This window comes from Leuciscus leuciscus (assembly GCF_965113295.1).
Source record: "Leuciscus leuciscus genome assembly, chromosome: 18".
Lineage (NCBI taxonomy): Eukaryota > Metazoa > Chordata > Actinopteri > Cypriniformes > Leuciscidae > Leuciscus > Leuciscus leuciscus.
This window is the reverse complement of record NC_138742.1, coordinates 32,133,227-32,145,312: the sequence shown is the minus strand read 5'-3', so window position 1 is coordinate 32,145,312 and position 12,086 is coordinate 32,133,227. Positions and strand designations below refer to the sequence as shown.

At 39.9% G+C, this 12,086-nt stretch overlaps 1 protein-coding gene across 7 annotated transcripts; it reads right to left on the bottom strand.

Moving 5' to 3' along the window:
* Positions 1–127: 127 nt before the first annotated feature.
* On the bottom strand, positions 128–12,030 carry ptpdc1b (protein tyrosine phosphatase domain containing 1b). 7 transcript variants are annotated; one of them, XM_082146018.1, is made up of 10 exons: positions 11,382–12,030; positions 10,594–10,628; positions 10,089–10,263; positions 8,751–8,831; positions 8,551–8,669; positions 6,918–7,055; positions 4,819–5,861; positions 1,003–1,185; positions 803–913; positions 128–729 (listed from the first exon to the last, which is right to left on the bottom strand). In XM_082146018.1, the coding sequence occupies exons 2-10, from the start codon at positions 10,601–10,603 to the stop codon at positions 643–645; spliced, it is 1,947 nt and encodes a 648-aa protein (XP_082002144.1). In that variant the 5' UTR covers positions 10,604–10,628; positions 11,382–12,030; the 3' UTR covers positions 128–642. The 7 variants fall into 7 exon arrangements, with proteins under 7 accessions (XP_082002144.1, XP_082002143.1, XP_082002141.1 ...); XM_082146017.1 differs by lacking the exon at positions 11,382–12,030 and adding an exon at positions 10,743–11,214; XM_082146015.1 differs by having other exon boundaries at positions 10,089–10,853.
* Between the last annotated feature and the right edge of the window lie 56 nt (positions 12,031–12,086).

Below are 12,086 nucleotides of genomic sequence, written 5' to 3'. Positions count from 1 at the left end.
GTTGCAGTGCTTTTCAAGTATTAACACCATGGCACATAATAAACAGTATGTGATTTTCCTACATCATAACGGTAACACTTTACTATAAGGTTCATTAGTTAACATGAATTAATGTATTAACTTACATGAACTAACCATGAGCAATACATTTGTTACTGTATTTGTTAATCTGTTAATGATAGTTAATAAAAAAAGCTGTTCATTGTTAGTTCACAGTGCATTAACTAATGTTAACAATATTTTAAGTATTAGTAAATACTAAAGTATAAGTAAATGTTGAAATTAACATTAACAAAGAATAATAAATGCTGTATAAGTGCAGTTAATTATTAGTTTATGCTAACAAATGTAGTTAACCAATGTTAACTAATGAACCTTATTGTAAAGTGTTACCCAATTAACCATATAAGATGCATTTTTCAGCGCTTACAAATGGGAATAATGGATGTTAATCTGAACTAAGAGGCGAGGAACAAACAAAGACTTTAATACTGATTCTCCCATGACCCTGTTCTTCAGTCCTGTGCCAAGCTTCACCGGTCACTGAGAAACTGATGCGTGTAGCTTTTCTTTGATGATGGACAGAGGTGTAAATGAACTCTCTTTGCAGTGAAGGTCTTCAGTTAGGTATTGTTACCTGTGTTACACCTCAAACTCGTTCATGGCGGCCGACCTCAAATCATGCAGAACAAGCTTTAAGACGCTCTTCCCACCATCTGTGCTTTTCATCTGAAGAAAGCAAAAAGTGAATCAAAGTGTGCATGTAAGCATTTAGACACATCTTTAGAATGAGACACAGTACCTGTGTGAAAGCTTTTGCTGCTCGCTCCAGAAAAGCGCTCTCGACTTCCTCGGGTATTGTAAATAAATGAGCGAAACAGTCCAGAATACACCTCACTGTTTCTCTGGAAGCCTGAAGTTGGTAATAAGAATGGATTCCGATTAGTTCCATGAAATGAGTTCCATTTAGAATCATGCATGGAATGCCTCTTGTGATCTCACCCTATCCAGGCAGTTGAGGACAGTCGTGGGGTCCTGGCTGGTCTCGTTTAGCGCGTGAACATTGTGAGCTGAGATGATTGGCTCTTTGAGCTGCTCCAACCAGGACCACAAGATCCCAGACAGAATAAACGGGTCTTTTTCCAAACACAGTCGCTCCCACGCTCCCTGCCGATTGAGGTCGGCCTGCAGAAAAGAACGAACACATGTACTAACCTTGCATTCAGAAAACGCATGAATATTTTAATATATTCAACGCCTTGCATATTTTCTATATGACGTGAATAGATTGTTGATTAGCTAGATAAGACAATAACTAGGTCCTGGATGCAGAGCTGGTTTTCTTCAGCAGGACAGTGAGGATGGCTGGCGGACTAAGGGTGCATTCACAACGGTCTTGTTTGGTTCGAGTGAATCGAACTCAAGTTCTTTTCCCTCCTTGATGCGGATCTTTTGGGCAGGTGTGTATACAGCAATCGCACTCGGGCGTGGACCAAACAACCGTACCGAGACCCAGCTGAAGAGGTGGTCTCGGTCCGGCTCCAAACCATCTCTGGTACAGTTTGAATTTCTGTCCAATGAATGGATGACCTTAGCACACGTGTGGTTTTGTTTACAAATTTTGGTTCACTTGCAAAAAGGGCCGTGTGAAAGCGAACCACACCAAAAAAAAAACGCCAGGCCACATAAACCCCTGACCTGTTGGTTCAACAACGAGGCTAGGCGTTTAAATGAACTGAAACAGAGAAGAAGCTGAATTTTCACAGCAAAGATTTTCACTAGTTCACATGTTCATGTAATCTAGCCTGAAGTTCCCCCTAGGACTAACTTTTCTGGTTTTAGTGGTGACCAACCAAGAAGGTGCAGTTTTGGTGGCGAAGGGATGCCGGAAGAACTGTAGTAGGACTTATCTACGCCTGCTCAGGCGCTGTCAAGTCACCATTATTTATACACCGCTCTTCCGTTCCGATTACAATAACATATAGATTCAAAGCAAATTTAAAAGTGCTGGCTAATGCTAATCGTAAATTCCCTAAGATTATTATTCACGTCGGCACTAATGATGTTCGACTTCGCCAGTCGGAGATCACTAAAATTAACGTTAAAGAGGTGTGTGAACTCACAAGTACAATGTCAGGCACTGTAATTTGCTCTGTCCCCCTTCCTGTTCACAGGAGTGATGAGATACTTAGTAGATTGTCCTCACTCAATGGCTGGTTGTCTAAGTGGTGTCCACAAAATAATATAGATTTCATAGACAATTGGAAAAGTTTTTGGGGCAGACCTGACCTGTTGAAAAGAGATGGTATTCATCCCTCCTGGGATGGTGCTGCTCTTCTCTCTAGTAATATGGCACATAGTCTTAGAGCTCAAACATGACTTGGGGCTCAGGTCAGGAAGCAGACAGACTGGCTAAACCGACCGTCTGCTAGCTGTCTCACGTCACTGAGGTCAGATAAATCCCATCACATAGAGACTCTTTCACCTAGATATCATCCCCGAATTAGGAAATACAAAAAACTTCCAAATCCATCTAAGGGTAAATTTTTTATTGATGTTCAACAAATAAAAAACAGATATAATACAAATGAGCAAATGATAAAGCTTGGGTTGCTGAATATTCGATCCCTTACTTCAAAAGCACTTATTGTTAATAATATGATTACTGACTATAATCTAGATGTGCTGTGTTTGACAGAAACCTGGCTAAAACCAAACGATTACATTACTTTAAATGAGTCAACCCCACAAGTTTACTGTTATAAACATGAACCTCGTCTGAAAGGCAAAGGGGGAGGTGTTGCTGTAATTTATAGTAATATCTTCAGAATTACTAAGAAGTCTAGTTTCAAATATAATTCTTTTGAAGTGTTGGTGCTTAATGTAACACTATCTAGTGTAAATTATAAATCACGTTTGAGATTTGTGCTGGCTACTTTATACAGGCCACCAGGGCACCATACAGACTTTATCAAAGAATTTGCTGATTTTCTATCAGAGTTAGTACTGGCTGCAGATAAAGTCCTAATTGTTGGTGATTTTAATATACATGTAGATAACGAAAAAGATGCATTGGGATTGGCATTTAAAGACATTTTAAAGGCATTTAAAGACATTTTTTTTTTTACAGTCTATGGTCAGGACCTACTCATTGTTGTAATCATACTCTAGATCTAATATTATCACACGGAATCAATGTTGATGCCGTCGAAATTCTGCAGCAGAGCGATGACATCTCAGATCATTATCTTGTCTCGTGTAAACTTCATTTAGCCAAGGCTGCAAAGCCGACTCCGTGTTACAAATATTTTAGACCTATCACTTCTGCCACTAAAGATTGCTTTATTAATAATCTTCCTGATCAGTTTCATCATCTCAGCATCCCAGATAGCTTAGAAGAACTCGATATTGCGACAGAAACTTTAACTTGATCTTTTCCAGCACTTTAGACACAGTTGCTCCTTTGCGCTTAAAGAAGATTAAAGAAAATAGTCCAACGCCGTGGTACAACGAGCACACTCGGGCCCTTAAGAGAGCAGCCAGAAAAATGGAGCGCAACTGGAAGAAAACAAAACCAGAGGTATTTCGCATTTCATAGAAAGAGAGCATGATTGCATGCAGAGAGGCCTTAAAAACTGATAGATCTGCTTATTTTTCAACCCTATTAGAAAAAAAAACCCTAGGTATTTATTTGAAACAGTGGCTGAACTAATGAAAAATAAAGCTTCTAGCCCAGACGTTTCCAAGCAACACAGCAGTAATGACTTTATGAACTTCTTCACTTATAAGATTGATAATATCAGGGAGAAAATTATAACTATGCAACCGTCTACTACAGTATCGCATTAGGCAGTGCATTGTAGTCTCCTTGAAGAAAAATTCTATTCAATCATTGCTATAGGAGAGGAAGAATTTTCTAAACTCGTTAAATCATCTAAATTGACAACATGTATGTTAGACCCTATACCGACTAAGCTACTGAAAGAGAGGCTTCCAGAGGTCATAGATCCTCTTTTAATATCATTAATTCATCTTTGTCATTAGGATACATACCAAAAACTTTTAAGCTGGCTATGATTAAACCGCTTGTTAAAAAAACGCAACTTGATCCTACAGAACTAGTCAGTTACAGGCCGATCTCAAATCTACCTTTTCTGTCAAAGATACTAGAAAAGGCAGTATATTCACAACTATGTTCCTTTTAAGAAAGAAATTATATCTGCGAGGATTTTCAATCCGGATTTAAACCGTACCATAGTACTGAGACTGCTCTCATTAGAGTTACAAATGATTTGCTCTTATCATCCGATCGTGGTTGTATATCTCTATTAGTGTTACTCGATCTTAGTGCTGCATTTGACACTATCGACCACAACATTCTTTTAAATAGACTCGAAAATTATGTTGGCATTAGTGGAATTGCATTAGCCTGGTTTAAATCATACTTATCTGATCGTTATCAGTTTGTAGCAGTAAATGAAGAGATGTCTTATCGATCACAAGTTCAGTATGGCGTACCACAAGGCTCAGTACTAGGACCGTTGCTGTTCACTCTGTACATGCTACCCTTAGGAGATATCATTAGGAAGCATGGCATTAGTTTTCACTGTTATGCTGATAATACGCAGCTCTATATTTCTTCACACCCTGACGAAACTTATCAATTCACAAAATTAACCAAACCTAAGCCAAAACCTAGTATCAGATCAAGACGAACTCATCCTGCTAAACACATGTCTGGAGGTATGTTTGTTCTGAAGTTTTAACCCAAATCCTAGACTTTTAGTCTTCATAGTTCATCAGCACATGCACCCATACCTGCCAAGTGGCCACTTTCTGGATGTGTTTCTCCCCCCCGTCCTTCTCGAGGTCCACGGCGAGGGACTGAGCCACCAGGAGGCGGCGGGACTCCAGAGACAGCTCGGACTGGACCTTGATCACAGGCACCTCCGAATGATCTTTCTCGTGAACATTTCCAGTCTCGTCGGGGGCAGAATGTTTCTTGCAGTCTTTCTTCCAGAAGGACAACATTCTGGCGATGCTTGTGAAGTTTTTTTCATCTGAAACGCCCACAGATTGGCTTCGCTGCAGGACGGACTGCCTCCTGCTTTTGAGCTGCTGAGATCCTTCGTTCTGGTCCATGAGTGTCTTCAGCTCCCAGATATTGCTGGTTGAGCTGTAGGTGGGATTGTCCTTACAAGCACCCAGAGAAGGAGGGATATAGCTCTGGGAAAGTCCCATCTGATTGCCGAAGGTCGATGAATGTATACTGGCTAAAAGACCCAGAGGGTTATCTGAGAGGTTGAGCGACGCCGCTAGCCTCCGCAGGTCAGAATCGCTGTAGCTGAGGCTCTTACGCACGTAGTAAAGAGGTTGTGACTTGTCTCCGTTGGCTCTGGGAAGACCTGGAAGACGTGGGCAGATCATCGTCATCCCGTTTCCCGGTATCTCTCTGTTTAACTGATAGATCGAGTTCCCATTAATCGGTTTCTCTTCGTCAGATGTGATGTCAGGAACTTCGACGATGTCCTCCTCGATGACCTGCCGGTTCACTGCGATGTCCAGGAGAAGTCTGCAGACGAGAGGAACGAGCTTTGGCATGAATCTCAGCTGCCGAGCCTCGTATCCATGCAGGATGTGATTCTGCCGGATCAGATACTGCGGAAGAGTGACGGCCGGCGCTCCAGGCTCAGCGTTGGCGAACAGGTTCCTCAGGGGAACGAGGAACTGAGCAAACTGCCGCACGCACTGGAGCTGTCCTCTCGTCTGGATCGAGTTTGGTCTTTTGCCTCGGACTAACAGAATGGCTTGATCTGCTGTCATCTGTGTGGTGAACAACAAGAAACAGGCCAGCAACACACCTATGCCAAAAATGTGTAAAAAGAGTTAGTCTCCAGCTAGCGTACATATGTTGCAGTTTGTTTTTGTTTTTTTTACTTTATAGGAACCACACCTAAATAAAACTTTCCTGCGGGAACACACTTCCTCAGCCGGACTGAGTGGCAAATGAGCTGCTGCGTGACAGAATTGAATGGGGGAAACTCGATTCCTTATAGTGTTCCTTACAATAACCAAAGGGCCAGTGATATTGACATGTAGCCAGGAATCGTGTTTCCTGACATTTATATGTGCCTGATTTCGACATCGGGGGAAATACATACGACAAAGTTGCCTGTGAATGCTTTATATAAATAGGTCTAAATCCGGGTGATCATCAGTGTTATCTATATCAACATATCGTCCAGCCCTAAAACCTGTATTTTGTTCAAAACTTGTTTTTTTGTCAGTGTTTATTTAAAAACATCCAATTATACAGAATATACGATGGTAAATATTAAATAGAGGGTATGCGTGTGACGTCACCGTCGAAATTAGGCTCATATAAATGTCAGGAAACACGATTTCTGGGTGCATGTCAATATCCATGGATCACTGGATCTTTGGTAAGTTGTAAGGAACACTATATCGAGTCCAACCTTTAATTTAAACTGATAATCGTTCGTTTTACTTGTGTTTTCAAAGTTTGCCCTATTATTGTAACTAAAACACCACATGCAGTTAAAGTATTTGTATTACCATAAAAATATCAGTATTGGGAAACGACTACAAGTCAGGTTGCCTAAAATGCTGTTGCGCTATATGTTGGAGCACTATACACAAGGCATTTTAAAAACATTTGTTTATTTAAGGTGTTCTTGTTACAGTGTAATTGTACATTTAAGTACCAAGTAATATTTATTAACTAAATGTACTTACTGTCACCTGAGGTTAAGTGTCTTTCTTGAGGACACTGATAGCTTATGGCTGCCAGCAACCGATCAACACTTAAGCCTATAAGCCACATCAACCTAAAAAAGATGCCACCACTGCTCCACTTTCATCTAAATATACCGTAAACATTCACAACAGAACTATACCTGTTCTGCCAAGCCCCGCGTGACAGTGAACAGCGATTTTGCCTTCTTGAATGGCGAAAGACATGACTTTCACCATATCCAGGATTGATGTGAGAGACGATACTCCATAGTCATTCCATCTAAAGTTGTAGAAATATACTAAAATAGAGCAACAAGAGCACCTTTATAATCTGAAGACAAAAGAACAACCACAGCTACTATGGTATTACTTAAAAAAAAAAAAAGAATCTTAACATAATTAATGATTTGTACTTTATTGATTTTCTCATTTGCAAACAAGAAATTATATAAACAATCATGTACTTGGCATATTAAAAAATGATATATATGGCATATAAAACAACACAGTTAACCAATAAATGGTAACAATATAAATAATAAGTAAATAAATAAATAGAACAGTTTGAAAAAACTAAAAAACAAAAACAAAACAACACACACCAAAGTGGACAGGGGTGTTGCAAGCACCATAAGTTCCCACTATAAAATCACTAAATTATATTTACCATGACCATTTTTTATTATCTGATTTATTTATCAAAATAAACATCAATCCTCCCATGCAAACTATAGGAGAGTTTTTCAAGGGCTGCGACCTGCCCTAAATCCGAAAGCCACTCAAAAATCTGAGGCCTTCCGGAAGATTTCTAGTTTTTACAATCACACGTCTGCCCAGCGTGATGCAGCTCTGTATCCACTGTGATTCATTTTTTTAACATGACTTAAAGGCAGAGGGTCACCAAGAATGTATAAACTATGACAGAAATCATACTGGGTCTGTGATATCTTTAAGATATAGTCGTGTAACTCTCTCCAGAAATACTGGACTTCTGAGCATTGCCATTAGACATGAAATAGGTTGCCTTCCTCTGTCTGGCATCGCCAACATTCAGGATTATCCTTAAAACCTTCTGGGTGTCCAGTAGAATCTGTGTAAAATGTTTTATTGTATGAGACGTGTTCTAATATCTCTAGACATAAATTTTAAATTACCAGTGATCCTCCCCCATTCCTCATCATCAAATGAGCATCCCAAATCTTTTTCCCAAATTATCTTAACCGCAGAACTAATGTTTTGGCCCGTCTGACTAATAAGTAAGGAATAATATTTAGATGCCTCGTGACCAGTACCCATAATATTCCGGATCATCTTGAGAATGTTTTTACCCTGGGAATGTATGAGGAGGAGGCAAAAATACTTTTGAGCATATGTCTCATCTGTAGATATCTCCAGAATTGATCATTAGACCAGATTCATTTTTGTTTAAGTCTCCAAGATATCAATGCATCATCCTCAGAAAGATCTTCCAGAATATTGATATTTTTATCTACCCATTCCTTCCAAAACACAGGTGTTCCACCTATTAACAACTTTGGATGGCCCAAATAGCAGACGAAGGGCTTAAAAAAGGGTCAACCCCTAAAATGCGAGAGGTCTTCTTCCAGACGGTTTGTAGATGTGAAATAATTGGATGATTGCGTGATTGGATGATTGCGCCACTGGTAGTGGTAGTTTTGTTATCAACTAGGACTCAAATGGTAAATGTGGACAAACAGATGTTAAGAAGATTCTTTATAACTTTGTCACATCGCACAGGAAAGCGCACATTTGGCAGAATGAACTGTTACTCACTGCCAGCCTCCATGAAGGTCTCGGGTCGGTAAGTAAAGCCACTCTCAGGATCGAGCGGGTTTCCACAGCTGGCATGTTCACCAGGGCATTGGAGGTTAATGACGGTCCTCAAACCACAGCTTAACATGACGAAACTTTGAATTATAAGTGTGTACCAAGTTTTCTGAAAGCACTTTAAGTTAAGATTAAGTTGGTTTTACCTCAAAAACTGGTCTATTATGTCGAATTTTTCAATAATTTCAGTGGAAGGGCGGGCCATGGCCAGCAGATTATCAGTAATCCTAGAAAAAGAGACAAGAGGAAATTAACAATCTATTAAATCTTGAAGCTGAACTTTTTGACATGTACACTATATTGACAAAAGTTTTGGGACGTCTGCCTTTACATGCACATGAACTTTAATGACATCCCATTCCTAATCTGTAGGGTTTAATATGGAGTTGGCCCACCCTTTACAGCTATAACAGCTTCAACTCTTCTGGGAAGGGTTTCCACAAGGTTTAGGAGTGTGTTTATGAGAATTTTTGAAACGCATTTGTGAGATTAGGCACTGATGTTGGACGAGAAGGCCTGGCTCACAGTCCCACGTTTACACCACTGCGTCCCACGCTTTACACCACTGCGTCCCACGCTTTACACCACTGCGTCCCACGCTTTACACCACTGCGTCCCACGCTTTACACCACTGCGTCCCACGCTTTACTCCACTGCGTCTCACGCTTTACTCCACTGCGTCCCACGCTTTACACCACTGCATCCCACGCTTTACTCCACTGCATCCCACGCTTTACACCACTGCATCTCACGCTTTACACCACTGCATCCCACGCTTTACTCCACTGCATCCCACGCTTTACACCACTGCATCCCACGCTTTACACCACTGCATCCCACGCTTTACACCACTGCATCCCACGCTTTACTCCACTGCATCCCACGCTTTACACCACTGCATCTCACGCTTTACACCACTGCATCCCACGCTTTACTCCACTGCATCCCACGCTTTACACCACTGCATCCCACGCTTTACACCACTGCATCCCACGCTTTACTCCACTGCATCCCACGCTTTACTCCACTGCATCTCACGCTTTACACCACTGTATCTCACGCTTCCACTGTTATAATACAACTAACAGTTGACCGTGGAATATTTAGTTGAGAGGAAATTACACGAATGGACTTCTTGCACAGGTGGCAACCCAATGACCATTCTTTCACAAATGTTTGTAGAAGCGTCTGCATGCCTAGGTGCTTGATTGTATACCCCTGTGGCCATGGAAGTGATTGGAACACCTGAATTAAATGATATGGAGGAGTGTCCAAATACTTTTGGCAATATAGTGTAAAATCAAATACAAGTAAGCCTTTATTTACAGGTTGACTTTTCTGAAATAAATAATCATTATTTTTGCAATTCTGTTTGGCATATAATAAGGAAAATGAACATGATACTTTGACAGAGATCTCATCACAACAAATAGAGAAGGTTAATTGTCAGACTTTTATATTTGAAAAAGTTTAAGTAAGCGTACCAGGACGAGTAGACTCCTCGTATGGCCTGCCGGTCGTCGCTCCAGTGGGACGGGTCCTCGTACTTGCAGGCCTGTCCTCCACACCCCATGGAGCACTGCATGTGGCAGGGGATCACGTAACGCAGCGCCTCTCCAACCATTGTGTATCTGGCTCTGGGAACCCTGGAACCCGTCACTTTAAAAACACAATCATAATTCAGTCTAATCGATTTCATTCTTGTCTTAGGGAAAGAATGTCTGAAATAAATTTCTACTCAGGTGAGCAAAATAAATTGGCTAACTGATGAGATTGGCTCAGTTCTGCCATATAGATGTGTAGTAGATGCAGATCCTGTTGCTTTACTGATTACAGCAAGAAATCAAAATGCTTTTAAAAAGGTCAGATGGTGGTTCTTGTAAAGTCGGACTCGAGAAGAACACAGTGTAACATCGTTCTGATGGTTATTATTTGACTAATAATACAATATAATAACACATGTGGCTGTAACTTTTTTCCGTCGCTTACCAAAGTCCATGATACTCCCTCCTCCATGGCAATCTCTGTTCGGGCACAGGGAAAACGCATTAGCACTACAGCAAAGAGGTCATTCCAGAACAAAACAAGGCTGTATTTATCAGATCGAAAATACAATAATTTTGTGATATGTTTTTTACCATTTAAAATCAGTTTTCTATTTGTTAAATGCTATTTATTCCTGTGATGGAAATTATTACTCTTCAGTCTTCAGTGTCACATGATCCTTCAGAAATCAGTCTGACGATTTTCTGCTCAAGAAACAGTTCTTTTATTATAAGTTCAATTATTATCAATGTTGAAAACAGTTTATTTATTAGTTAAGTCTATTTTTACGATCTTTTGCATTGTGACAATCAGGACAATTAAGCAGTTTTCCCCCAGTTCTCATTAATGTAATGGGAAAACAATGATATATATTTTGTTCAACATGGTATTTTTTTAATGTTGCGTTTAATTTTTGTTGATTTAAATTAAAAAAATTGTAACTATTACAATAATTTTTACTAAAAAAAAAATGATATTCAGGATGCAATACAATTTGGGATGTAAGTGTGCCACAAAAATTGTCAATGCACAAAATCAGGTTTCATTCTTTATGCAAAATAAAAAGTTTGTCAAATCAGTGCTAAAACTGGTCTTCATACAAAATGTATTTACATCTTTATAAATTCACACTGTACACAGTGAATTCACTGTTCAGTGACATTCAAGAAACTAAATCCTTTGCGAGCATCATGTGAATTTCTTCTAAAGAACGAGTTGTATGAATTACTCACCCAAACACCGCTAGAGAAAATGAACTGTCTTTTCTCTTCGATCCATTGAGTCCACAGCTGATTTGATAACTTGATATTAGAGTAAAAAGCAATTGTCACTTTATCATTTGTTTTGCCGTCCTTTAAGATGCACAATCTTTACTGTGGAAAACTCATGGATCCATCCAGATACACTGGACATCCTGGTCATTTTCAAGAGGCAAGTGTTCGAGTGAAGATGAAGTTAATACTGCGGTCACATCAAGCCAAAGAGTGAATAGAGCAGCTATTTCAGACTCGCACAAGATTTACCAACTAATCCACTTACTCCTGAAGAAGCCCGTTTCTCTGACCTCACAGACGCACACTGGCTCTATCACCATCATAGTTGTCTGAACTCTTATTTTATGAAAGAAAGAAAATGAGGGGGAAACACTTTCCTTCTATGATTGTCCAGAATTTCAGTAAAAGAGTAAAATAATTTCTCCTTTATTCAAAATATGAGTACATACACACTGCCTTCATCAAGCCCCACATATTCAGTTTCTTTTTGTTTACGACTATTGATTCAACTATTAAAAAGGTCAATGCAGCTCGTACTGAACCCAGTGACTGAAAATGAGGTGATTTTCTTGTTCTCAAAGCTTTGCAAACTGATCGACTTACAGTAAATCTGATTAAAGGAGAGTGTCTTAAGTAGGAAGTTAACAAACAGCTGACGCACTG

What these genes read in the sequence shown, in the direction of transcription:
- ptpdc1b (XM_082146015.1), bottom strand. Translation starts at nt 10,303, where the DNA reads ATGAAATCGATTAGACTGAATTATGATTGTGTTTTTAAAGTGACGGGT. An exon ending in ATAATAGACCAGTTTTTGAG is followed by an intron (nt 8,670 to 8,750) that starts GTAAAACCAACT and finishes CGTCATGTTAAG; the next exon opens with CTGTGGTTTGAGGACCGTCA. An exon ending in AGAAAGTGGCCACTTGGCAG is followed by an intron (nt 1,186 to 4,818) that starts GTATGGGTGCAT and finishes TCTTTTCTGCAG; the next exon opens with GCCGACCTCAATCGGCAGGG.